Source organism: Sinocyclocheilus rhinocerous, unplaced genomic scaffold (assembly GCF_001515625.1).
Source record: "Sinocyclocheilus rhinocerous isolate Xijiao unplaced genomic scaffold, SAMN03320098_v1.1 scaffold1912, whole genome shotgun sequence".
Lineage (NCBI taxonomy): Eukaryota > Metazoa > Chordata > Actinopteri > Cypriniformes > Cyprinidae > Sinocyclocheilus > Sinocyclocheilus rhinocerous.
Window position 1 is genome coordinate 431987 of NW_015634463.1, and position 27715 is coordinate 459701.

General features: G+C 37.3%; 2 protein-coding genes across 2 annotated transcripts; both read right to left on the reverse strand.

Moving 5' to 3' along the window:
- Nucleotides 1-1661: 1661 nt before the first annotated feature.
- LOC107745593 (MICAL-like protein 2) lies at nt 1662-16579 on the reverse strand. Its single transcript, XM_016559494.1, has 17 exons — nt 16287-16579; nt 15215-15263; nt 12921-13062; nt 10799-11127; nt 10417-10547; nt 9724-10236; nt 8770-9008; nt 8380-8458; nt 7657-7802; nt 7477-7578; nt 7055-7116; nt 6843-6966; nt 5868-5970; nt 5628-5701; nt 4078-4192; nt 3908-3954; nt 1662-3791 (listed from the first exon to the last, which is right to left on the reverse strand). Exons 1-17 carry the CDS (start codon nt 16427-16429, stop codon nt 3709-3711), a joined length of 2481 nt encoding a protein of 826 aa, XP_016414980.1. The 5' UTR covers nt 16430-16579; the 3' UTR covers nt 1662-3708.
- A 3985-nt stretch (nt 16580-20564) lies between these two features.
- LOC107745606 (paired mesoderm homeobox protein 2-like) lies at nt 20565-24128 on the reverse strand. The gene is made up of 3 exons (XM_016559510.1): nt 23739-24128; nt 21993-22150; nt 20565-21094 (listed from the first exon to the last, which is right to left on the reverse strand). The coding sequence occupies exons 1-3, from the start codon at nt 23953-23955 to the stop codon at nt 20684-20686; spliced, it is 786 nt and encodes a 261-aa protein (XP_016414996.1). The 5' UTR covers nt 23956-24128; the 3' UTR covers nt 20565-20683.
- Nucleotides 24129-27715: the final 3587 nt, after the last annotated feature.

Consider the following 27715-nt stretch of genomic DNA (forward strand, 5'->3'; position numbering starts at 1 on the left):
CTTGTTATAGACATATTTTCCAAACGAAACCCTTAAATTGGGAGGGTTGGGTACACCAGTGGAAATCAGTTTAGTTTTCAATGAGGGGCTGGGACCTGCTAGGGGGCCTCAGCACACAACAAAATGGCTTAGAATATTATTTAGACTACTTAAAACACTACGCTTTAAAATTAGCTAAAAATCTACATGTAAGCTCATGTACTTATTATTTTAATATAACTTTAATGTCTAATTTATGAACCAGTATTCCCATGTCTTGGAAAACTGGGATATGAAATGAATTTTAAAAGTATTGTTTTTAGACCTGGAAAAGTCATGAAAACTAATAACATTTTGAAGTATGGATTTTTTTTTTTTTATAATGAATATGTCAGTAACTTTACAATTAGGTCCAATTTAATTTTAGTTAATGCATTAATAATCAACAATACATTTGTTACAGTGTTTATTAATCTTTGTTAACATTGAATACAAATACAGCTGTTCATTGTTCATGTCAGCCCAGGTCTATTAAATATTAACAGATGCAACTTTTGATTTTTATAATGTATTATTAAATGCTGCAATTAACGTTAAGATTAATACATACTTTAGAAGCATTTTGTTAATTCAGCTAATGCTTTAACAAAGCTTAATGTTAAGAAATAGAACCTTATCGTAAAGTGTTACCAATTCTTCTAGTTATGTCAAGTTCTAAAATAATTTTATCGGGGAAATTGCTATTTGTGAGTCAAATAATTTAAACGCAATTGCAAATCACTAGAAAAATCATTTAAAAAATGCCATAATGGACTTACAGAATTAAATTTAAATGTATACAATTATTTTAATACATAGCCACTCCTACTAAACGTAAATAAATAAAAATAAATAAATAAAAAGTTTGATAATGAGCCTTGCCAATACAGAAGTAGTACCAGAAAAACCTTGAGGGGGCCTTCGAGTCAAAAAAGGTTGAGAACCACTGCTCTAGATCAAACTAAGCTATCCAAGCAGGGCCAGCATTTAGAATGCAATTACTAATTCCAAATCTATCCTGAGGCCGGATGATACACTGGATACATCAGCTCCCCTATACAAATATTATGATCCGTCTGATGAGAGCCAGGGCTCCAGTCTGGATGGCTAATAAATTAGAAGCACGCTTCTCGTTTACTCATCAGAGCTAATGAGGCTGATAAAATTACCTTGAGGATCATAATTACAGGCTAGTGGCAGAAGCGCTAGCACCATATCTGCAACACTTGCGCACACACACACACAGGAAGAGAACAAACAGCTCAGCGGCCGCCGCTGGACAAGCAGAGTTTGACCTTTAAAATAAACTACGCCAGATAAGTGTGTAATGTATGCTTTTAATTAAACAATTAAACCACGTTGCATTACACTGAAAGCTTGTGCATCGCATTAGCGCACTTTCCACCGAAAACACAAAAAAACGCTCAAGTACACTCCATTTTCAAATCCATTTTCTGTTAGTGACCTGCGCTTAGCTGGCCTTGATCAAGCAAATATGTAAATGCCATTCAGTTATGCACTGAAAGAGAGACAAGCGCGCGCATGCGTGAGGTTAGCGAGGGTGCATTTAAGCTGGCAGTCTGTACGCCAGATAAGTGTGTAATGTATGCTTTTAATTAAACCACGTTGCATTACACTGAAAGCTTGTGCATCGCATTAGCGCACTTTCCACCGAAAACACAAAAAAACGCTCAAGTACACTCCATTTTCAAATCCATTTTCTGTTAGTGACCTGCGCTTAGCTGGCCTTGATCAAGCAAATATGTAAATGCCATTCAGTTATGCACTGAAAGAGAGACAAGCGCGCGCATGCGTGAGGTTAGCGAGGGTGCATTTAAGCTGGCAGTCTGGTTTTGAAATATCAGGCTGGTGACAAACAAGTCGAACCCCAGCATCCTTTATCCCTTCAATTTCATCAGACGGCTCATATACATTAAGCACTTGATCAGTAATGGCATCTTTTGATGGACACGGGCGGCGTGGACGCAAGCGCTCACCTCGGAGAATTTCATTTCATCAGCCATTCACAGGACGAATTGTTTTACTTATGAATATTAATGTCCGCCTAATTTGAGGCTGTTGTTAATGCTTGTCGCTAGGAGCTTGGCAAATCAGGTCCCATTCCTGTTAAAACCATGTATTAGACACCCCCCTGACACTAAGCCCTCGCCTTTGATTCTTAATTGCAGGAGTGCGAGCATTTGCAGGAGATGGGGCGCAAAGCTTTAATTAACTCGAATATCACACGTATTCAGTCTCGACTGTCACCCGCATCACGCGTGGCGTTCTGCACCAATATCCTCCTCGGCTCCTCTCAGCTAGAGAGAGACGGTGTTCCAAGTTCATGATCACAATTTCATGCATCTTAAATTGGGGATGGATGGCCTGTAAGCAGTGGTATGATATTAAATGTGAGTAAATTATCTTAACACATTTGACTAAAACCCATATTAAATGATGGCTGTATAAACGGACGTTTTACAGCATGAGCAATGATAGGGACAACAATTACGGTTGCGGCGGAGAGCGTGGTGTCGTTTTAATTCAGAACGAGATGCAAACTGACTGGAAGGTTGGGATAAACCGGGCATTTCGGTTATTGTGACCATTTCCGCATAAATGGGCTTTTCCATTTAACGTTTTTGGGCTTTACAATTTACATGCAGGCATCTGAAATTGAGAGAATGTGAGCATGAAGACAGGTGATGTAGCCTACATAAAACTAAAATAAAGCTCTGAATTAGTTTAGGGTACAATAAGAAACTTCATTAAGATTTATTGGAGACTCATTTTAAAAGTCAAATATACAATAAATAAGCACATCCATTTGTAAGCATCCCTCAAGAGAACTTTTAAAACTCCTTAAAACATTCATTCTGTAGGTTTTTCAAACATATTTAAACACCATGTAAAAGACATCTTTGGAGAGACTATATTTCTTAGATAAGTTAAATGAGGTACACTTTTAATTGAACTAGGACTTAAAAAGAGAATAAAACCAATAATCCATGCCTTTCCAGCACACAAGATCAGCTGCCGTCTAATCTTTAGCTTGATTTAGCATTCTCAGGCATATAAAATAAGAAACTGGAAAACGCTGCCTGTGTGAGCTCATAGTGCCCCCTTCAGGTCACTGCATGCACTGCATCTTTCAAGATCTCTAGATTTAGCGGTTCAATTATCATCATTTTCTTTTCAGGCGGTTAGGATTAAATTAAGATGCTCCACAGCTTCTTGGATCACAGTCAAGTAGCGTGCTTCAGCCAGCCTTGGGCATCTGTTTGTTTATCTGCTAATATAAGTTACGGTTTATATCTGAACAAGTGAGGGGGTGGAAGACGACAGGAAAATAATAAAAATAAATGTTTTTTGAACAATAATAATTCAAACTAGCCCACGCATTTAAAGTAAAGGCAAAAGAAGCATACAGGACCAATATGTTAACTTAAAGCAAATGAATAGAACTAGTATTAGCTTAACCAAATAAGTGAAAATAAAAGAAAATAAAAGTGTTTAAACAGAACATTATTTTGCTCCAAGAACTCGAACTAACTCACTTAATGGCCAGACAGATTTGTTATATTAATCCCACCTCGTTTTAAACCATCTAAGGTCACCTGGAAAGATCTGGACTTCAACAGGCTACAGCAGAACGTCTGGATTACTTCACTCCAGCAGCTCTCAAATTCACTATCCCATAGAGGCTTTTTTACTTCTCCGTCTAAATAACTTTGAGAAGGATGGCTTGCGTTTGTTTTTAAACTTCCGAAGACCTGCATCAGGAGAAAAAAAAAAGTAGGTTAGAATGTTACGTTAAAAATGTTCTCTGCTGCTTCAAGCTGAGAGTAGACTTGACAAGATAAAAATGGCAAGAGGAACAAGTTCTCACCCAGTCTTTGCATCATCTCATTCAACTGTTGATCTTCTTCCTCCTCCCTTAAAATTTGACACATTACATTCTCAAAGTGTTTCTGCAACTTTTGCATGCAAGTGAAGATTAACCACATTTAAAAGCATGGCATTTGACATGGCGAGTGATAGATGGTGTGGTTTCCTCACCTTATCCTGTCCTCCTCCAGCCCTTCAACAATGGTGTTCCTGTCATTCACTATCTTCATCAGTCTGTTCAACAGCTCAGTTTCCCTCTTCTTCTCATCCAGAGTCTTGACATGTTCTAATATCCAAATACACATTAAGGCTTCTCCTCAGGCTTTATAAAAAGTGTAAAATAATACCAAGCGGTCTAAGCTAATACCGCTATTACATTTACCCTTTTTTATAGAATAGGCAGTGGCGTAGTGCAAAATCGCGGGGCCCCGCCGCCCGGCTGGGAGGGTTTTGGGTATGGGATTTGTTACGTCGCAATATTGGAAATATTTCTGTTTTAAACCATGAAGGCTGCAACATGCAAACTTTGCACAAGAGTTATGCCAGTGAACGTTTTACCTCAGTTAATTATACAAAGTGAAAGTAAAAAAAAACAAGTAAAAACTGAAGGTGCTTTCAGCATCTGACGCTGCATTAACGGCGCATATTCTCTCAGAGACGACAAGAGACTAATCTACTTCAACATATGCTGATAACGGCATATAACCGTCTTGAATTATTCCTTAATATTTCTCTTGTGGCCCGTACATATATGTGAAAAAAATTAGAAATGTATTTTGCGTTAAACAGGTTGTTTTTGAAAGTCGGTACTTGAAATAAAGCTGCTCTTAATTTTCATTGATGACTGCAGTGTTAATAATTTTAATTACAGGCCTATAATTCATTGTATAAATTAATAGACCTGTTTTAAAAGACCTTTTTAAAAACATTTTCAATGAGGAGTAAGCTAATAGCCTAATCTTTTATTATCCTCACAGCGCGTCAGTTATGCGGTGATGCTCTATGAAATTATTGCGGGGCAAATTAATTGTCATTTAATAATAAATGTAACCTAAAAATAATAACAGGCCTAATAATAATAAGAATGTAACAGGCCTAAGTTAATAGGAAATGCCAAATCCTCTTAATATTGCAAATATTTGATGCTTTTGACAATATCTCTGGCTATAGTCGACAACATGATTTGATGCAACCCAGCACGGGGTGGTTGCCATCTGCTACGCCACTGAGAATAGGATTCAGTTGACATTTTTCAATTCTACTTTGCATCACTTTTCACATCCTGTTAAATCACAATGCGTAATTATTAAAATCATTACTGATGATTTGAAGCACGGACATATCCGAGAATTGCTTCCATGTGTCAAAAGTGATCTAAGAATGAGCTTAATTTATAATTGGTGCTCATTTCTAAATGCAGACTTATAGCAACCAACGAGTAAAGATAAACCCAACAAACTGTAATTTAAATTTATAATTATTTATTATGAAGTTATTTTTAAATATACATTAAAACATCTTTAGACAAATTATGCCCTACAATTTCACTTGCCATTCATTTAGAAAAAGGCAACACTTCCAGTTTGACATTAATCCAACATGATCACTGGAAGATTCTTCTCAAACCATTTCATTTTATAGACATTGTTCACTTTCCCTAAAACGACCTGTATATTTCTAATGGGAAAAAAGTAACAGTAGTTACCCTGGTTAATTTTTACCTGGTTTACTGATCAATCTCCTGAGCTCTCCTTCTACTCCAGGCTGTTGCTCCTCCAGATCTTGCGTTCTTGCTCTGAAAAAGATTGAGACTGCTGTAAGGACCAGTTTAAGGGCGAACATCTAGGTACAATGGCTATTTTACTCCATTACGTATTTTGCCAATATTAAGCATTCTGAAAACATTTGCATCCAGAAATAGCAGCTGGACCAAAGAGAAACTGAATACAGGGACTACTTACATGTACATCAACTCTGACTCCCTCCGTATGTAGCTTTGTTTTTTCAGAATCAGGTTAAACCAGTCCACCATCAAGGGATCCAACAGCAGGTCCCCATGACCCTCTGTAAAACAGTCCAATGTCACAAAGGACACCAAGGTCCTAACTGCACTGTTCACATCCAACCACAAAAGAGACACTCCACCTCGAGCCACAATTTAAAGTGCTCTGGAGACGGGCATCTCCAAATACTCACTTTCAACGTCTATTTGAGCTATGATTGAATTCTATTGGTCTCCTAATAGAGGACTGTAATGCGGTCTAAAAAGCATGTTTTCCATTGACATTGCCTTGAGGTGGTACAAAAAACATACAAGTACAAACTTAATTTGATCAAGTAGTGGTTTCGGCTTTGGTGGGACCGAGAGGCAGTCAGGTATCTATGAAATCCCACCGGCTGCTAGCAGCAGGACAGGTGACTGGAGCAGCGAGTCTGAAGATGATATTACAGCGCCATTGTGACCTTGAAACGAGCCAATCAAGTGCCCTTGCCCCATTCAGCTAGCAGCCTCTCACTTCAGCCCACCGCCTCTTCTCCATTTCCATCCCAGCATCCCTCAGGAGGAGAGGGAGCTTCCCCTGCGCCTCGCCTCATTTGGCCCTGGCAGCTGGAATCGAGAGCCCTTTATTGGCCACAGCCTTCCCCTAAAGGCTACATCAGAATTCCGACTCCCAAGTGGACGGGCTCAGCTAACAGGTTTGGAATGAGTGCGCGACTCGCAGAATGAACCACACACATATACGGGGCTGTTACATGCCATCTAAAACACATCAAATGGATCTCAAATTGTACCAAAAGGAACATCTGATGTCCCGACAAGCTTTTGTCCTAAACAACCTAGAAAAAAATAAATTCAGGACCTTAAACTCAATTCAGACTTAAACTTAAACAAATACGGAATGCTACCATTACATTAACTACATCTAAACTCAAACCTTCTTCATAAATGCGTAGTCTCCTCTCCAACTCCACCCCTTCATTCTCCAGATTGTACAGCTTGTTCTCAATGTCCTGCCACTCTTTTGAGATCTGATCTGGTGCGATGTAGCAAGGCTTTATCTGAAAAGACAAACAATGTAACTGAAAATCATAGGTAGGAGATATTTCATTTAGAAAAGGACAGCATTCAACTTTTGCTACAACTTACAGTAGGCAACCTTGTTTCACACAGCAAGCCATTTTTAGATGAAATATTTCCATTGTCGTAACCTAAAGTGATAAACACTGATTTTTAGTGTATACGAAAAGCTGAAGGCTAAACGTGGACATCAAACATGCAAAACAGGATTCAAATAAATAATTCACCAAAAAAAAAAAACATTTCACAAATTCAGCTTCGGCAGATTGACCAAGCCTCTGTTATCCATACAAGTAAACTGATTTACTAACTTTAAGTTGAAAATAAAAATAATAATAAATAACATAATAGCAATAGTAATAGCATTACAGTAAAATAAATTACACACACACACACGTATATATACATATATTTTTTTTGTATTAGATGAGCAATATTTTTTTTATAAACCTTAAAGGAATAATGCTTGCATAATTATAGAACATGCTTACTTGACGTCGCCGACCCGCGGCGAGGTTGTTTTGGAGATGAAGGTTTGTGGCAGGACTGAGAGGGCAAGATACATGAGGACAAGGAACAGTCACGTTTAGAACCTATGGACAGAAGAAGAGTATGATCATCATAAATGCAAATCTTACCATGCTACAACTGAAGAAGTGGCCTGGACTTACCGTGCCCACCACAGGTCTCAACAGGACTGTTGGAGCAACACGAGCTGTTCGTTATGGTGGAGGCTGGATCATTTTGGGCTGTCAAACAATGGTCACTTTTGTTTTTTCCACAAGTCAACAGGACATCCTTGGCAATATCAGGAGATCTATCAAAAGCAAAATAACCTTACTACATTGAAATTTGGTGGTGAAACGGCTTTCACTTAGAAATTGCTAGTAAAACTTCACAAATAATTACAAAGAAATGGCAAGTAAGATTGAATTAAACATACATTTTGAAGTAGCAACCTGAAATAGCATTTTCTTGCAAAACTTCAAAATTTATTTTACTGTATATGACTAAGACTCATAAGCATAATTTTAAACCAATATACAGTAAGCAGGCCCTCACCTTATATACAGTAGATGCAAACAAAGCTAAAAGAACGATCATCTGAGGAACTCAAAGTAAGAGCACAGCGTTTCGGAGGGGGTTGGTTTAGGCGCAGCACTCCTTGGGACTGGTGAGGATTGGGGATAGAGTAAGAGGATGCACTCTGAGGCAGTCAAACACTATGGGGGAGGCAGGAGGCATCCGCCTGCTGGAGGATGGATACATGAAAGGCCCCACTGTCAGTAACTCCAGCTCTGAAGTGTCATTGCAGCTCACACCCGAGTGACTCTGCCTGCTTCCCCTCGTGTGGATTAGAAAGCATTAGGGATAACTAGGCTGATCAAACTTACTTGAGTCTTGGTCCATTTGGAACTGCCTTTGGCTTTGATCTCCAGTCAATTGGGGCTTCGCAGCTCTGAACATCTTTGGCTGAAGCCAAGAGAAGAGAAGAGAAGAAAATTATGGCAAACAAAAAGCACAAGTCGCACAATATCAATTTATGCCATTTGAAGCCATGCCGTCAAATAGAAATGATAAAAATTATACAGGGTGGAAATCAGTCTTAAGATTCAATCTTATTCCTGTGGACGACATGAACAATGGATGCTGGTCCGTGGCTTAATTTAACCTCGTTCCTGCCTATATTTTAATCTCCTACTTATTGCGTATGTTTATGGTAATATTTCCCATGCAACCTTTAGAAACCATTAAAAAAAAAATAAAAAAAGAACAATACATACAAGCAAAGGTCATCTGTGAGCGAACACCACCTTTGCCAGTAGAAAGCAGCAGTGATGGAGGTCTGTTGCGCTCCTTGCTGATGGCACTGAGGTAGAGGGATACTTTGGTGTTCATGCCGCTACTGCTGATAGCAGAGCTGGTTGAAGTGGCCTGATATGAGCTCCTTCCTGTTGCATCTCGTCCATGTAACTCCTGCTTCCAGCTAGAGACTTCAGCAGAAGTGCATCTGATTTTTATCCTGGGAGAGATGGTAACAAATGGCACTTACATTCAGCATTCGCACTATGATCATACATACGATAGATGCAGCAGCTGTACTGATGTACATTCCTGTTTAAAAGTTTGGGGCATTTATGAAGGATCATGTGACAATGTATACTGGAGTAATGACTGCTCATTTGTAGTGAAGGAGACAATAACTTACCAACCCCAAACTTTTAAATAGCAGTGAACTATAGAATGACATTTGCTTCCTCAAACATTCATTAAAGCATTTTACAGTGTTCTTATTGTCATTTTTAAACGAGTTAAGCAATATTGTACTCTTAATAAATAACCAATCATAGACTAAATGCTAGCCCCATTAACTAGTCATGCACTTTATACAGTTGCAGGAACTTTTTGCATCGGAGGAAAACGGTTTAAACATGTGCAAATGCATTAACTGAAGTGTTGTATATGCCAAATCAATGTTCTTAACCCTCTAAATATGTAAACCCGTTGTTACTGTTCTTATTTGCATAAGTACAGTACAGTGAGAAATCTTGAAACCAAAACACCAAGGATTAGCTTACGAACCCAGGATTTAAAAAAACCCAGACTTTAAAAACAATGTGGAGTTTACCATTTCTAGTGTAAAAGCCCAATAGACAACTTGCAATCTGTGAAACTGTTGATCACTGATCAGTAATAATACTGTAAACCATGACAGTAATCATTAGTTAGTCACTCACTGCCTCCGTGCTCCTGGGTCAGAATTAAGCGCATTGTTGTTATTCGTGTTTCCTTCAAATAGTTTTCCATTTGTCAGTGCACTGGTTCTGTCTTTCTCCTCCATCTTCAGACTCGTGTTCTGATTGGTGCAGGACTCTGAGGGCCCTGACTGCTGTCTTGTGGTGGGCCGATGCTCTGCTGCTGGACCACAGGACTGGAAGAACTTCTGCCTGGCTTCCTGAGTCCTCTGAGCAGATGCGGTCCACGACTGCAGAGCATGACTGAGCTCCACTGGTCTGGGCACAGCTTTGATGGGTGCAGATAATACAGAGGTGTAGCGCTGTGAAGTTGGCTGATCTCCACGGTCAGATTTGGGTACCAAATCAGCAAGCGTAAAGCCACTGCTCTTAAAAGGCTTAGCAGTAGGCTTGAAGTCATTTTGGCCATGTTGGTGAATGGTGCAGACCAGTGAGCCAACGTCTGCTCCCAGTTTATATGCCCCAGATTTCAGTGTGCCATAGCATACACTACACCTGTTTAAAGAAAAAAAAAAAGAGGGGGGGGATTGAAAAAAAAAAAAGTTATAGTTGCATTATTTGTTACATAGCAATAAAAGTAACTAAACAGTGCAGTTGCATGCTGAAGTTTAAGACTTATCAATTGTTATGAGAAATAATAGTGATGGTTCCCAAGCACCACCAATGCAGACTCACTTAAAGCAGCTCCGGTGGTAGAGTTTTCCATCATCTAGGTGTCTCTGGACCAGATGTACATGATTTCCACATACCGCACATTCACTGTTCAACGTGCCGGTTTTATTTGAATTCTCCACCAAAACAGCTTTCTACAAAAGAACAGAATCATGAATAAAAAAAATTTCAATAAATGAAAGTTAAAAAAAAAAAATATATATATATATATATATATAAAAATGAAAAAATTAAAATAATATAATAAAAGTTAAATTAGATATAAATTCAATAAGACACTTTAAATAATAAAATAGGTTATAGATAAAGTATATAAAATAAAATTTCAATTGTATAACTAGGATTAGACCAAATCACTTAAATCAAGGGAAAGCCAAATTGACACCTTCTCAGCATCTCTGTGTGGCTGTGGAGATCTCACTCCGAGTGGCGTGACGGGCGCCTGCACACATTTTGGCCCTGGAGATTTCTGCCAGTCTGTGCCAGTCTGCCGAGCTGAAATAGCTACAATGTGCTTCTCTGGAGCACTTTTCTGGATGTTAAGAGATGGAGGACGGTTGTCTCTGCTATTTTTTGGCATTTCAGTTTGAGGAGGACGGTTCTCTGTGTTTGTTTTAAGATTATGGTTTTTGGCAACCACATGCAGATTCTTCTTCTCTGATGGCATCTCCTTTGAGTCCTCAGCATGCCGTTTGATACCTCCTACTCCCCCGACTGAGAAAAATAAAGCCATTGAGAAGAAAGTCTAAGAAATATGAATACATTAGATAGGAGTAACACACTAACATTATTTCAGCAGTATACAGCAAGTATACTGTGCACACTATGCAAAGTTGACGGTAGCCATTGACTTCCATAGTATGGAAAAAAAAATACTATGGAAGTCAATGGCTACCGTCAACTGTTTGGTTACCAACATTTTTCACAATATCTTTTGTGCTCAACAGAAGAACAAACTCAAACAGGTTTGGAATGACATGAATGAATAAATGAAATTTTTATTTATTTTTTATTTTTTGGGTGGACTATCCTATAAAGTTACAAAAGGGACTGCTGGATTTACCAGATTACATTTTTTATTAATTTACAGATAAAATTAGAGTTTTTACTTGTAAAATTGATAAGTTTTGCAAATGTATACATTTTTACTATATTTTCAAAATAATTCTAGCAACCATATCTGCCAGTTTTTAAAATAAAATAAAATAATTTTAAATAAATACTGTATCCCACAATGCAACACACACAGCTTGACTCATTTCATCCAACTGCCCAAAGTTTAAATCAATCAGAGATAATTGAGTGCCACTAGCAGAGTTAAACATACAATGTAATGAGGTCTTGTGATTGTTGCATACTTCTGTTAGAAATGCTTGTGGCATAATACATGCTTCACATACTGCATACTACAACTATGCTATTGAACAGTACAGTATGTGGTGTAGTAGCATTGCGTTCTGAACATAGTACAGTATTCAAATTAGGGCTGGGTTTTGACAGAAATTTCACGATTCGATTCTCATTCACAAGCTTGCGATTCGATTCCCAATTCGATTCGATTCGATTCAGTATAGATTATTTTGGATATATATCAGGTACAGTACATGCCAAATTTTCTCAAGGGACAAAAAAAAATCTCTCAACTAATGCTGTAAAATATACATGAGAGTCAGTTGGTACTACATTACTATAATACTGAAGGTTAAAATTGATTGATTTGTTAATTACACAACATAATGGTGGCTGTCATAAACACTTGATGGATTTATTCAAACATAAATTAAACATTGAAGAACAGTCAAATTTATAATGAATATGTTATATAGTGCATATATTTAGCAAAATGCCCCCCTCTACAGTTTATTTTTCTATCTGAGTAATGAGTTTATGGTCACCGAATCTGTTTTTCTGAGGTAAATGTGACATTACGTGACATTGTTTACAAGCGTTATATTGACGTCGAACCTGGGAGAGTAGCCTACAATACCGTCTGCGCACAAAGGCTGTTTCTATAAAGTGGGGCAATTCCAACTTTGCAAGGACAGTCTGGCGCTTCTGACTCACAGGATAGCTGGCCAATCAGAGCACACCTCGCTTTTCAGAACGATGAGCTTTTTAAAAATCGACGTGTTTCAGAAAGGCGGGGCATAGAGGAGCAACAATAATGTACAGTATGTGGAAAATAATGTGTTTTTGAACCTTAAACCGCATAAACACACTGCATTACACCAAATACAGAAAATAATGTTCTTTTTAGCAATGTCATATGACCCCTTTAAAATATAAACATAATGGTGGCTGTCATAAACACTTGATGGATTTATTCAAACATAAATTAAACATTGAAGAACAGGATTTAAGAATCGATATTGTTCCGTAAAAATGAGACTCGATTAATAGAGATAGATATTTTTTACCCAGCCCTAATTCAAATAAGACAATGTCCCTGCAAAAAAAGGTGGCTTTTACTTCATAAACACTCTGATGGTGGATAAACGCAGTCTTACTTGGCGAGCGGCCGCGGAAGTAATTATAGTATTGGGAGACATATGTGAGGATGCTGAGTCTGTCTGGGACAGGCAAAGCCACCATGTCCTCTGCATCCAGAAGAGCTGGGATTCCCAGATGATCTTCAGCCACACGGAACGCCTGCAGCACATCACATGACACAAATCAGCCATCAAGTTCACAGCTACAACACCACATAATAGGAGGATGAATCCCTACAGAAGAAAACAACAATTAGACGCCCACATCGACAAAAGACAAGCACTCTGTGTTTATAACAACCACTGAACATGCTCATTCAACAAGACCTCATACGATTGTTTTAGGCCGCTGATATCATGCTGTGGAAACGGTTTTCTAGGGGAAAGGCACTTGGCCAATTAACTGTAAACACAGACAAGGCACAAAAAGGAAGACGTCAGAAATAGAATAAGCCAGTGAGCATCACAATCTGGCAACACATCAAGACGACCCGGGCAGGGAGTGCATAATGAATAGCACATTTCCTGTGCACGCAGCAGCCTGGGAACAGGGACAGGACAGGGGTATACCAGGGCATTGTTTAGGCCTGACCTAGACACGCTCATTAAATTTTACAGGACAGCTGAGGAGGGGCGGCATATCCTCCACGATGCAGCAGCTGCAACTTCCTGTTTCTCTTTTGTGTTATAGCACTGAGGGGCTGATAGTATGAAATAAGCATTTCAGGTAAATATTGGCTGGGTTTAAACACAACACACTTGTGGAAGCACTGGCATTTAAATGCAGTGTTCTTTGGTGTTCAAATGCACAGATGTATTAACATTGTAAAGACGGTAGTAGAACAGAGGTAAGTTAATCTTGACGGAGAGGATCAGGTGCCCTGTAGATGACTGTCACCCTTCTTTATAATGCATTAACTGGACAGAATCCACACAGATCGGGTTCAAGTGCCACAACTGAGTGCCACCAATAGAAGTGGTGAGGGTTTGTAATAGATCTCGGAGTGTGTGGCTTACAATCTACAGTCTCTGAGAAAGCAATGTGAGGAAGAGCTCATCATAATGGAAAAAAAGTCCCAGTTGTGGTACGTCTTACCACCTCATTCTCATGGAAGCACTTCCTGACAGGGATGAAAAATAATTATGGGTCACAAGTCCTGGTCGGACAACATCCCTACCCTCAAACACAAATTAAATCTTTCATGTAAAGCTTACACTATCAGACTGAAAAATTTTTTGATTCAGTTACTGAGTAAAACTTTATAAAAAAAAAAAAAAAAAAAAAACCACAACAACTAACAATTCAATTAAATAAAAAAAACCCCAAACACTTATACATGCCAATGCACCATATATTCTCTCTTTAATCTGAGATCTACCATTGTAGAAAAACTGAAGATTGCCTGTGACCAAATGATCAAAGCATACGTGTCGAACCTTTAAAACGAATAAATACATCTTTGAATCGATCTAGAGGGTGTAGTAATCACTCACTGAAAAAAAAAATCTAATAAATAAACTAAACCCTGAGAAATAAAATTGGTTGGTTTAGGATAATATTCTTCCCTCTACCCAAGTTCACAGAGTACGAGTCTGAAACTTAAGACGTTTCACTGCAAGACAATGCTTGTAGAAACTAAAGGATATCTTTATTGTGCCAAAAGCTATGGCTGGAAGACTCAACCCATAAATAGGCCCTTTTACTGAGCAACAAGTCTCATTAATTTAAGAACTCTGCATAAAAGGGATCACATGCATTTCACAAGCTGTGAGAAAAGGGTATTAAATGGATAGTTCACCCAAAAAATAAAATTACAATTGAACCACTGATGTCACATGGACCATTTTAACAATGTCCTTGCTACGTTTCTGGGCTTTGAATGTGGTAGTTCCCATGCTGTCAATGTAAGGTCAGAAAGCTCTTGGATTTCATAACAAATATCTTAATTTGTGTTCCGAAGATGAACGAAGGTCTTACGGGTTTGGAACGACATGAGGGCGAGTAATTAATGACAGAATTTTCATTTTTGGGTGAACTATCCCTTTAAACACTCTTATTCATATCAATAAGTGAGAAACAAAAATATCAGTACATAAGGCTGGGTTACAAACAAACAAACATCCAGCCAACTTGTCAACAAAAAAAAAACACAATGAAGAACATTCAATAGTGTGTGCATTATCACAGGACTGTAGCAAACACACATCTGTACAGGATACAGCTAAAACTGCCTGCAAAACTCGCATTATGGGTCACTCTGCATCAGGTCTGTCATAGCTCCCTATGATCAAGGCCAAACAGAATAACTTACCAAGTGGTTGTTGTAATACACATCATCTTTAGAGAGAGACTCAAAGTTTCTGAAAGAAAACAAGGACATGAGTCACCAGACAGACAGAGAGAAACCTTGAGAAGTGTTACAATACAATGTTATTGGTAAATTAAGCTGAAAAAAAGTTTAATAAAAAGGGTTATCTGCATCAAATTAAACATTATATTGTGATAGTTTTTAAAGGTCACAAATTCTACAATATTAAATTGAACATAATCAGCAGGTCTAAAGAAGAAGAAAAAAAGAGGCTGAGAATGAATAAATAGTGAGTGTATATGGGCAGGTGTCCAATAACACACCCGTAGATAAGATTTCGGGATAAAAATGCAAATGTATATCATGTGATTTGAATTGATAAATGAATGTGTAAATCTTAGGTCCTATGATTAGCCACTATTTTCACCAATTTTTAAAATAACTTTTTTTTTTCTCCTTCACTAGTTCATTTATAATAGTCCTGTAATGTGGCATACAAATATTCCATGTAGTCTCTATAAAGTCAAAAAAGTTGTACACAATAAAATCAATTGAACATTTTTAGATGGAAGTAAAGCATGTCATATTGCATGATGTCAACCTGCTGTCATGATTCTATTGCAGTATAATGGACTTACAGTGGCTTTAGTAACAGTTCAGCTACATTTAAAAACTAACATTCACGTGTAATTTTACTCACTTCATCAGTTAAAAAAAAAAAAAGTCCAGAACTTTTCATTGCCATTTTGCAACTGGTTTCAAGAAGTTCACTACTACAGGAGTCCTTGGACAAATTCTACAAGCATCCAAATACATCGATTTATGTCTGGTCACAATTAAAATATGTGTGTATATATATATATATACACACACACACACACACACATACATGTCTTGGTATATTATATTATATTAAATAGCAAAAACATATAAATGTTTCACATTTAAAACTTTAATATCTTTGAACTACATAATTGTATCCTCATAAAGACAAAGTTTGATACTTTACTCTCATCTCAAAAAGTACAACATCTGTATTCTAATCAGTGAAAATGTATAAATAAACGACTCTCACATGAGGTCCGGTCTGAACTTGTGGATGAGAGCGCAGAAGGCCAGTCCGTCTCTGAAAGATGTGCTCATGTTGCTGATGGTCACATCTCTGTATCCCTCGCACTGAACCATACACCACTGCTGAAGCGCCTTGATCGCCGCCATCCTCGCCAAAACGCACTGCAGATAGAGTCTATTAAATGACAGAGAGAGAAAAACGTCGTTTGTTCGACGAAACAACGGAGCTTGTAAATAAAAGACTGTGGAAACACTGAGGGAAATCCCAATGAAAGAGAGTAAAAAGCGGATGTGAGCTGTAACCCGCGTCTCAGGCCTCTTCACTTCAGCAGAGCGCCTACGGCAGCTGTGGAACAGAGGAAACGAAGGGGGAGGAGCCTCAAATCATCAATGATTAAACGCTAATTGCTTTATTTGTTATTTTCATGGAGTCTGTTTCGCTCGTTATTATATCTGTGTAATATGGTAAGCATGTCCTTAAAAAAGACTTGTGGAATGTGACGAAATTAAGGCCTACCTTAGCAATTGTTATGCAGTGCATTTTATGCAACTTGTCTTAACATATTTAAACTCAGATTTGTAAGGATAGAAATTGTTATTTTGTCATAAAATCAGAATTAGGTTAACGTGGTAGAATAATTTCACTAACTTTTAACATAAAAAACTACACACACACACATCTCTGTGTGAGTGAAACAAAGAGTTTGAATTTTTATGTAGGTTTTATGCACAAATGTAGAAGGTTGCTCCAAGTTTTGTGGCTTTAAAAAAATGTCAATCCTTAAAGCAGCTGGGGGAAAAAGAAATGCAGTTAAACTCTCTAAATTACTTGCAGTACACATTGATCATCATTTTAATCTAATTTGTTAGAATTTGCATTTATATATTTTGGTATTTATATTTGATAGATAGATAGATAGATATTTTCCAAATGTTTACGTTATTAGTTAGTTTGTCTGAAACATTCCATCCTTTTAGATATTATTTAGAAATTAATATATTATCAAAAAAAAATCAAAAGGTTAAAAAGTATTGAAATAAATTTCAGGTTGGCACCATGTACTGTAAGCTGATCATCATTTTAATCTAATTTGTTAGAATTTGCATTTATATATTTTGGTATTTATATTTGATAGATAGATAGATAGATAGATATTTTCCAAATGTTTACGTTATTAGTTTGTCTGAAACATTCCATCCTTTTAGATATTATTTAGAAATTAATATATTATCAAAAAAAAATCAAAAGGTTAAAAAGTATTGAAATAAATTTCAGGTTGGCACCATGTACTGTAAGCAAACTTGCTATCCCTCACTGAACAATGACTTCAACTCTTTATTCTGTCCTGTTAGGTTCTATAAGTAATAAAGTTTCAGTGCCTCAACTCGACCAGACTATATATCTGAAAGTCTGGTGTATGTTTTATAAAAATACTTCCTTAATGAAACACATTCATTTGTTCATTGCTCATGAGGTACTTCATAACAAGAATGACCCATATTTTTATGACACAGGTGGTTTAAACATGGAATATGTTTATGAAGAAACCACAGGGGGCTGCAGAGGATGTTTACAACCATCAGCATAAATCAGTTCAAATTATTGCTGCATGAATATGAATGTTTACAATGGCCTCTTAACAAGGTCAGACTGTCCATCTCATTTGCACAGGCGGATATAAACCCTGGGAAATAAACCTTTAACATTCCTCCTGTTTTACTTTAACAATAATAATACAGACATATATTGCTTTAAATAGTCTAACCCTTCCTTAATAAAACATAATACCTACAATTAACATTATAAGACTACCAGTGTATAATTGTAGTGTAGACACAAATACCATCACCGTTCAACTGTCTTAAGGCAGACAAGAGATTGTTTTCAGTGTAATTTCAGATGATCCACCTCCTCTGATGGTTTTTAGTTTGACTTGGGTAACCCACGGTGAGCATCTCAAGTTGTGGATGGGTGTAGAATCAATGAGATTATTTATAGCTTGACACCGACTTCAGAAAGACAAAGCCTGAGTATGATGAAGCGGTGACAATCTGAGCTATACTCGTTACACATTAAATCCTCCAGATTTCACATGCACAATATTCCCATAGACTTCAATACTGTTGGTGTAAGAGAGTAATGACTGTTCTGATCAAACAGACCTGCTTAATCTCAAGACAAGACGCCTTTAAACTCAAAGAGGACCCTGTTGCCCAGAGGAGGGCACTCTTACTCCACACTGGCTCTAAAGACCTAAAGACTAATGCAATTTCTGGCTCTTCAACAAGGGCTTTGGTTGCACAAACATTGAATGAAGCTGACTTTATGATTCTGCTGATCCCATAGGAAATTCCCTAACTGAGGACCTTTATATTCATTTGACATGTAGCAGGTGCGCCGTCCATTTTTTCAAATACACCAGCAGCGTCCTGCATTTCACAAGTTCTCAAGGGCTGCAGCTCTGAACAAACATTTCCAAGATTTATCTTAAAGGCACAATATGTAATTTTCACCGCTAGAGGGCACGTATTCAAAATAAACAAAGAGGCAAAGGCTTAGTTTGATGATGCCTGACTGAGTGTGGAGTCATGGGAGTTGTGGTCTTCATCCTCACAGCCGATGCAATCGACGGGACTCGGGCAGAAATCATGTTCATGGATGAGCTAATGATTTATTAACATAGTAGAATGAAGCAGGGTGAGGCTGAAAGCCGTCGAAGCGAAACGAGGCCGCTGAACGAGCGTGACACATGGCTCGAAAGCAGCAGAGCTTTTATTATGCCACAGTCGACCGCTTCCGCTGCTTCCGGTACAGGTTTTTCGATATTTTAATAAAAAAATCTTACATATTGTGCCTTTAAGTGTATTTAAATGGATAGTCCACACAAAAATATTCAATTCGGTCATCATTTACCAAACAGTTTCAGGTCCCATTTTTGTCCATAAAGTAAATGGGACCCAAAACCGTTTGTTTATCAACATTCTTTAAAAGATCTTCTAATGTGTTCCACAGATAGTAAATCATACAGGTTTGGAACAACTTGAGGGTGAGTAAATGATGGCAGAATTGTCATTTTTTTGGTTGAATTATCCCTTTAAGTAGCAGATTTTTCTTAAAAAAAAAAAACATGCAAATGTTAAGCATGAAACATGAAATAAAAATGTATTTTAAAAAAGTATGCAATAATTACAGTATATGAACAAATGTTCAGCACAATTAACATATATTGTGGAGGAAAATACAAGTGTGTTGCAGTCTTTAAAAAGCAAATTTGTCAGAAAAGGCAGGCAGTTTTCAGCTATCCCTATTGTGTTTATGGAGGGCTTGTGGCAGCTTGCAGACATCCTGTGTTTTCACGCAGGGTAACAGGATAGCTGATAGAGGAGTTGGCCATTGATGAGATCACCATGAGCTTCCTCTTTTAGCTCCTCTTGTTCACTAGCTGTCAGTCCAACAACATTTGGACTTTGTAAATGTCCATTGTCGGCATAAAGTGAAGCAAGCAACCTCAAAACATTTTTTACATTTTGTTTTAAAGGCTGTTTATAAATTGCTGCCAATCATACTGAAAGAACATTCAAAATACTACTAATATGAAAAAAAAGAACAATTCTAAAAGTAGATACATATAACTTAAAAAAAAAAAAAAAAAAAAAAAAAAAAGTAAAACAAAATTTGTAGGGACATGCAAATTTTGCACATTTGCAAAAAAAAAAAAAAAGTAAAACAAAATTTGTAGGGACATGCAAATTTTGCACATTTGAAAAAAAAAAAAAAAAAAAAAAGTTACTATGGACCCTTTTCACAGACTATGATGATGCGTTTCCACAGATATTAATATTGTAAATATAGCGTTTTTATATTTTCATTTTTAAAAAAAAATCTATTGTACAATTATAACACTGTACTTTGTACTATATTACACTGGCATTAAATTACATAAAAATAGTTAACACTGCTGCGTGTTTCTAACACCACTGCTGAGAGAGTGATGGCAATTTTGACATCTTTCTCTCTTCTGTAATCAATCTCTTGATAGTTTTTCCTACACTAAAACACTATCAAAAATTTTTCTTTTGCTATTTGGGTAAACGGGAGCACAAAAAATACGTTTGTTGTAGTTTCTATTCACCGCTATGGAAGTTTAGCCAACTATGACCACTTCTGCTTCTGAGAACCCTGGAAATTTGAAAAGCGTCCATTGGTTTCACAGATAATACATGATATTGTGACAATCTAAGAAGCAAAAAACAATACAGAGTGAAGAAATTTGCTGTTCTCAGTCACATTGTTTAACCTCATTGCGTGTGTAATTGTGCATAATAATAAATAATGAATTGAATGGGATTTTTAATGTGCCCTGTGTGATACTGAGGTAATGTTTAATGGCTGCATCTGTTTCAGTCTCTTTCCAGGCCTGCGGCAGATACCCGTGTCTTCATCTGCCTCTCTCTGCTGGCCTTGGCTACAGTGCTGTGGATCTCTGCCTCATAGTCCCTGGCCTTAGCCCTCAGTTTGGCAATGCTACAGCAGCGGAAGTCCTCTGACCCCTCCTGATCTCTAGGCCGCTGAAACATGTCGCTCACGGGGCTGTGGATAGCTGATGAGGAGGGTTTGGAACAAGTGGGGCTTCCTCTCTCCTGTTTCCTGTCCCAGTCTGGGCTGCTGCTGCTGTGGAGCTCTGGAGCTGTGCTCCTGCTGGACGAATCTACCTGTCTGTCGTCACTGTCACGCCGGCCGCACTGCTCTCCTGCCTGACTCTGGAGCTTCATCTGCCTGCGCATTTTAGCCCGGCGGTTTTGGAACCACACCTACGGGAACAAAGGGAAAAGATATTGTTATTTTTATAGTGTGCGTTAGATTAAATTATGCAAATTATCACAGTATTAGTATTGATATCGGTCTCATTTTCCAGTTTGCTTCTCAAGTAGGTTTTTCTTATTTTAAGAATTGTTAGTGGAATAAATATAAAAATGACTCGGATTAGGAAAATCAAAAACTCATTAAGAAAATCTACATAGTTTTTTCCTTGTTACAGTTTTGCTTTTCAAGTAGATTTCTCTTATTTTAACATTTTTTTTAATAGAAAAATAAAAATAAAAAATAGCTCTAAGAAAATCATTAGAAAAATCAAAATTCATAATGAAAATCTAAACAGCGTTTTCTTGTAAAGTACATTTAGCATATTTTTAGTAGAAAAAATATTTGTAAAAAATCATAAAAAATGAATAAAAGTAAAAAAAAAATGTATTCATTAAGAAAATCTAAATAGTTTTTTTTTTCCTTTTCCAGTTTGCCTCTCAAGTAGGTTTGTCTTATTTTAAGAATTTTTAGTAGAAAAATACATATACAGTAAATGACTCGTTAAGAAAATCATTAGGAGAACTCTCATTAAGTAAATAAAAATTGTTTTTTTTTCCTTTGCTTTGCTTCAAGTAAATTTGTACTTGAAAAAAAGAAATATTAAAAATATATATAAAATGCATTATTAATATTATTATTGAGAAGATTCTAAATGTTATCATGTCACTACAGCATTTCCTCAATGAAAATGTTAGGGACAAAACAGCACTTTAAAGATGAACAATGCTGCACATCTTGTACAATAAAAATAATAATAATAATAATAATAATCTTAGCAATGGTTCAGAGAAATCTTTAGTAAATATTCCTATTATTCCATGCATCACAACAGTCAAAGAGAGCGACCTGCACTCTGGCCTCTATCAGGTCCAGTCTGAGGGCCAGGGCTTCTCTCATGAAGACGTCTGGGTAGTGGGTGCTCTCGAAGGCCTTCTCCAGCTCCTCCAGCTGCCAGCTGCTGTAGTTGGCCCGAGCTCGCCGCTGCTTCACTGGCCGGGGTTCATCTGGAAGCCACATCGCAGCCACAATTAGACAATTGCCAGAGGCTGACAAGGAACTAATGGCTCTAGATTGGATAATTAGCGCAACGTTCATTAAGCCCTCTTCAGCAGAGCCGGATAATTGATTGTTAGTTACGAGTTGTTAGCCAATCCTTTCTAAACATTTTGAATCCTATTAAATACTGTAAAATGAGGATGGACAATTATGAGAGAATATGATTCACAAATGGCCTCTCTTAATGAATACGTATTATTAAGAGCACATCACCTAAATAAATATACAACGCCAAGAGCTACCTCACTAGCTTTTTGCATTACAAAACATTATATAAGAGAGCAATCTTATCTCAAAGGTTTTATTTACATATTTTATTACAAAGCTCTCTTGAATACATGATTCTGATTAGCCAGTTATTAAACAGTATAATTGATTGTTGTCATCAATTTCTTAAATGTCTCTCGCATCAGTATTTGGCCTCTTTATTCACACATAATAAAGTGATTTCAACTCAAAATAAATATTTAATGTCCATATATTTATTTATTTAGTAAGTAGTCTTATAATAAATTATAATAAATGCCATAATAAATGATATAATAAAATAATCAGTATCAGGGTGATAAAAGATCCGAGCAGTCTTTAGTCATCTTCAAGAAACGGCTAAGGACATATAATTTCCATCTACACTTGACCCTCTAACACTAACTCGCTCTATTCTATCTACTTGTTTTCTTTTTATTTCTTAAAAAAAACTTGACCCTCTAATACTAGCACTCTCTATTCTATTTACTTCTCTTTTTATTTATTAAAAAAACTTGACAATCTAACACTAGCACTCTATTCTATTTCTATTATCTACTTGTTTTCTTTTTATTTATTAAAATAAAACTTGACCCTCTAACACTGGTACTCTCTATTCTATTTCTATTCTATCTACTTGTTTACTCTTTATTTATTATTAAAAAAAAGCTTGACATAACACTAATACTAGTGTTCTCTATTCTTCTTATTTTCTATCTACTTGTTTTCTTTTAATTTTTGATAAAAAATAATATTATTAACTTAAGCCTCTAACACTAACTGTCTCTATTCTATATCTATTCTATCTACTTGAAAAAAATAAAAGTAATAATTAGCACAGCGTTCATTAAGCCCTCTAATTGATAATTGATTGTTTGTTATGAGAAAAAAAAAAACTTGCTATGTGTGCTGCGTTAGACTAACCGGGACTTGTCATAGCACCTACATAATGTTCTTTTGTTGTTTAATTGCTTCTATTTGCAATTGCTTCTATTTCTATTCTTCATTTGTAAGTCGTTTTGGATAAAAGTGTCTGCTAAATGATTAAATGTACAATTTTTTGGTTATATATATATATATATATATGTGTGTGTGTGAGTGAGAGAGCGAGAGAGAGAACATTAATTAATTATTTATATATAACCGCTTGGCCACTGTAGAGTCTGAAAATTCTATATAATAATTACTTTTCACATGAAAATGAAAATTTTAATTAACACAAATACATAAATAAAAGAGGCCATATAAGATGTCACAACAAAAATGACAAATAGGTTGCAATGAGCTCACCGATATTCTCAGCATGTTGTCCTGTGGACTGAGCGGCCAATAGCAGAGCCTGTTTGCAGGGCTCGGGCTGCAGGTAACTGCGCAGGAGCTCGTAGCTGAGCAGAGGCCCGGGGATGAAGATCTGCGGTGAGGTCAACCTGCTGGGAAATGCTGGGAAGAAGTGTGCAGCCGAAGAGTGGAAGACTGCAGAAGACACCAAATGCCCAGTGCCAAACATGGCCCACGTTCAGCAAGGTCCTTTTGGTCCAGAAAGAGCTCCAGAAATAGATGTGTGTACGTGATGGTCTCTTTAGGCGTTGAAGTGTTACAGAAGAACAAACCAGAGATCCAGCAGCAAGAGAACTTCTTAGAAGAGCCAGAGTAGAGACAACTTTTCTCACCTGAGTCAGGTGTGAGTCCCACCCTCTCCCTGAGTCACATGACTCACCTATGACCACTAATCCTAGCAAAACAGGGCCGGGTTTGAAGGAAATCACCCAATCATAGGGGACCATTGATTCCATGCTTCATTTAAGAGAGGCTTCTTACAGCATCACTCTTCAGCAGAGCCCAACGGTGACACCTAATGCCTCCTAATCCACACCTCGGTTACTCTGAAAGAGTAAATGAGTAATATCCCACCATTTCTATTTGGGGAGGAGTACAGTATATGGAAAGGCCTGTCATTCTGAAGTGTTCCATAAGACAAGTTCAGGCACTCTTCAGCTTCTGTGTTCACTTATTAATATGACAAAAGCAGACTTTTGGAATTGGGAGTGTGGCGAGAAAATGGGGAAAAGCACTGTTCCTAAGCTACAAATGCTTTCAAAGACACGTACAACCGCCAGAGAGACCTGTTTGTCACTCTCGCTCTGCTGTCGGTGTACAAGGGTTGCGTCTTAAAAAAATGGCGATATAACAGATGGATATTAAATCATTAGGGAAAAATCTAAAGGTTCACAGCTGAGAAACGTTCAGTAAGAAAACTCAATGCAAACAGAGCTCTAGTTGAAACCTGCAGAGAGAGCAAACAAACAGCCTCTGTTTACACAGTAAACACATCACACTAATTGGCCCACATAATTGACATTCATTTACAAGCCCATTTGCAGCATTTGGGTGTTTGTATGACATTCATTTGCGATACAACATGACTAAATGGAAAAAAATAACTCCTTCAGGAAAGGCTTTGATGAGTTTTCATAATCAACATGCTTCTCTTTGGCAACAGCATTTTTGCATCTGAAATGGAGAATGTGTGGCATCAACTGGGAATTCTGTCAGATTAAAACCTGACGCCTTTGTTCCAAAAGACGTCTAAGCCTGTTATCTCACTCAAAGCCTTCTTCACATTAGGAAGATCACCTGTCCAAACAAGGTGTATTGTTCAGTCCTGAGCTAAGGACAGAGTTCACTAACAATGGTTTTGGGTCATGGATCTCCGGTCTTTGAAAACAGATCACTTTCCCAACTAAGACCAAATTGTACTTCGAGAGAAATGCCACACTATTTTTCTACAGCACGTCAAACAGGTTGAGGAAATTCTGAGTGAGAATTATGCACTTTTCATGTAGATACTAGAGCACAGTTATATAAATTGTTCACACAAAATTGATGTCATCGTTTACTCACCCTCATGTTTTTTGAAAGCCTCTATGGCTTTGGTTTTTTTTTTTTTCTGTAGAGGCACAAAAAGTAAATTTCTGAAGAAGATCATATTTTCCATATAATGAAAGTTGATGAGAATTAAGGTGTCTAGTTCCAAAATGGATAAAGCATTTTGAAAGTGGTTCATATGACTTCAGAGTTCATGAGAGAAATGGAGATGTCATGAATGAATCATATTTCCCAATTAATCAACCATCTAATAAACCACAAAACCAGTCTGAATCCTTCATTCACATCAGGCTGATCTAAATCTTAAAGGCTGGAATACATGACTACATGGCTTTTTCCAAATATGAACATAGTTAAAGCACTTTGCATCATACACTTGTCGACTTTGTAAATGCTACAGAGAAAATACTAAATGACTGAGGATCACACACTACCAGACTTTCAAGTCATTTTGGACACACAAACTCAAACAGAAACATACATCGTTACTAAGTCATGACATCATAAGTCATACATCGTTACTAAGTCATGAGTCGTGAGATGAAACATGTTTGATATCTTCAAACTTGCTGAATTCATAGCCTGAAGATAAAAATGCCGAGTCTGTGCCCATTATACATTAGCTCTGTCAACTCTGACTGCCCAAAATATGCAGTCTGGCAAACTAATATTGACTTCTCCAGACTGTAAATCGGGGGGAAAATCTAGGCAAAAGTCGTGTAGTGTATTCCAGCCTTTAGTTCAACTCATTGACTCAATTATATAGTTGTACTGTAGTAGTTAACAGTTCACTTTAAAGAAAGAGTATCAGTGACAAATAACTAAATTGTCGATCTGTTCACACAAAGCAATCATATGTCTTCAGAAGACTCAAAATTTGGCGCATGAGTCAACTGGACTTCTTTTACGATACTTTCCTAGTACTTAAGTGTCTTTTCTGAATCTTGAAAGCTCCAGGCTGACCAGATCTCCAGACATTAGTACACTACTAGAATAATCTACAGTGTCCTACAGAACAACGAGTGCAGAACTATGAGGGTGAGTAAAAGTTGACAGAATTGTCATATTTGGGTGAACTCAGACTAAATCACTGGTCATAACACAACGACATTCAAAAAGAGGCTAGTGGATGATTGAGAGTCTGAAATAACAGAAATTCTTCCTGTTTTAGACTGAAATGAAAGCAGACAGCATCATGCTCCGAACATCTGCATCCCTGTTGATGATGGATAAGCAAAGAGTTGTCATGATCTCTCCGAGAACAAAACACAGGTGTGTGAATTAATTCCCAGGAACATTTCACCTCACAACCATCTTCATCCACCCTCTATCTGCTAATCAGATCAAACCGCAGAGAGACTCAAGAGCTGTCACCAGCCTCAGCGCTAACCGCTAATCCTGCGCTAACTTTGATCAGATCCAGACATCCATGCTACACAGCTGGGCCGATCTTGGCTGAGTGAGTCACTGACTTTAAGGCCACAACAGCAGTGAAGGACAAAAACTCTTCAGGCAGCTGTCCAAACAATGAGGGATCTAAGTCCTACCTGCTTTCCTCATACTTTCAGAATGGTAATTATTAGAGTATGCTTCTGTATACTTTTTCACCAACAGTCTGGCAGGGCTCAAATACATCTGGAGATATAGAAATGTCACTTTTATCTGAAGCTTGGGGCATCCTGGGGTTATGTTCCTAAGGGCACAAAGGTGAAAGTTCATGAATCACCCCTCACAGGCTTTGAACCTACAACTTTCCAATGGTCAGTCCAGATCTAGGCCTACATAAAAAGAATATGTGAAGCCAAAAAAGCAGTCAAAGAGATTTTGGAGCCTTTCCCAGTTAACTGAAGGAGGTATTAGGGCAACAATGGCAGCAGATCTTGCAGGCCTGTATTGATCTTTTAGGCTCATGCTTGTCTGAGACTGTGTGCCGTCATTTGAATCCACAGGGGCTTAACGACAACTTACAGCATCAACAATAGCTCAAAGTGCTTCTGCGCTTTAGTGAAAACGTAGGAGATTTAAAAAAAAAAAAATAGTGTGAATTTAAATCAGAGAGAGGAATCAAGACAAGAGCGTGAAAATTCCATTGGGGGTGAAGTTGCTAATATCACTAGGTTTAATACGGAATCCTAATTAAAGTAAATCGAAGAAATATAAAATGGGAAATAGACCGCCTAAATGGGTCGTCCAACATCATTAAACAATAAACAGTGAATCCTATTTGATAGGCTTAATTCAAGATGCAATTTCCCATTTCAAATGTTTCTCAGTGTGGAATAAGTTCTCTTGATTGAGATATTTCTGATGCTGGATCATAATTTAGAGGGGTTAATTGCTTCTGCAGCAACAGGAAATGATTCTTGCATCAATATGTGGCT

Bases quoted from the DNA above. Each gene is read 5' to 3' on its own strand.
- LOC107745593 (XM_016559494.1), bottom strand. From the start codon at position 16,429: ATGGCGGCGATCAAGGCGCTTCAGCAGTGGTGTATGGTTCAGTGCGAG. The intron at 13,063-15,214 runs GTAAGTTATTCT...GATGTGCTGCAG, and splicing joins TGTATTACAACAACCACTTG to GCGTTCCGTGTGGCTGAAGA. The intron at 10,237-10,416 runs GTGAGTCTGCAT...TTCTTTAAACAG, and splicing joins TACCACCGGAGCTGCTTTAA to GTGTAGTGTATGCTATGGCA.
- LOC107745606 (XM_016559510.1), bottom strand. From the start codon at position 23,955: ATGTTTGGCACTGGGCATTTGGTGTCTTCTGCAGTCTTCCACTCTTCG. The intron at 22,151-23,738 runs GTGAGCTCATTG...TGTGGCTTCCAG, and splicing joins ACAACATGCTGAGAATATCG to ATGAACCCCGGCCAGTGAAG. The intron at 21,095-21,992 runs GTCGCTCTCTTT...TTGTTCCCGTAG, and splicing joins TGATAGAGGCCAGAGTGCAG to GTGTGGTTCCAAAACCGCCG.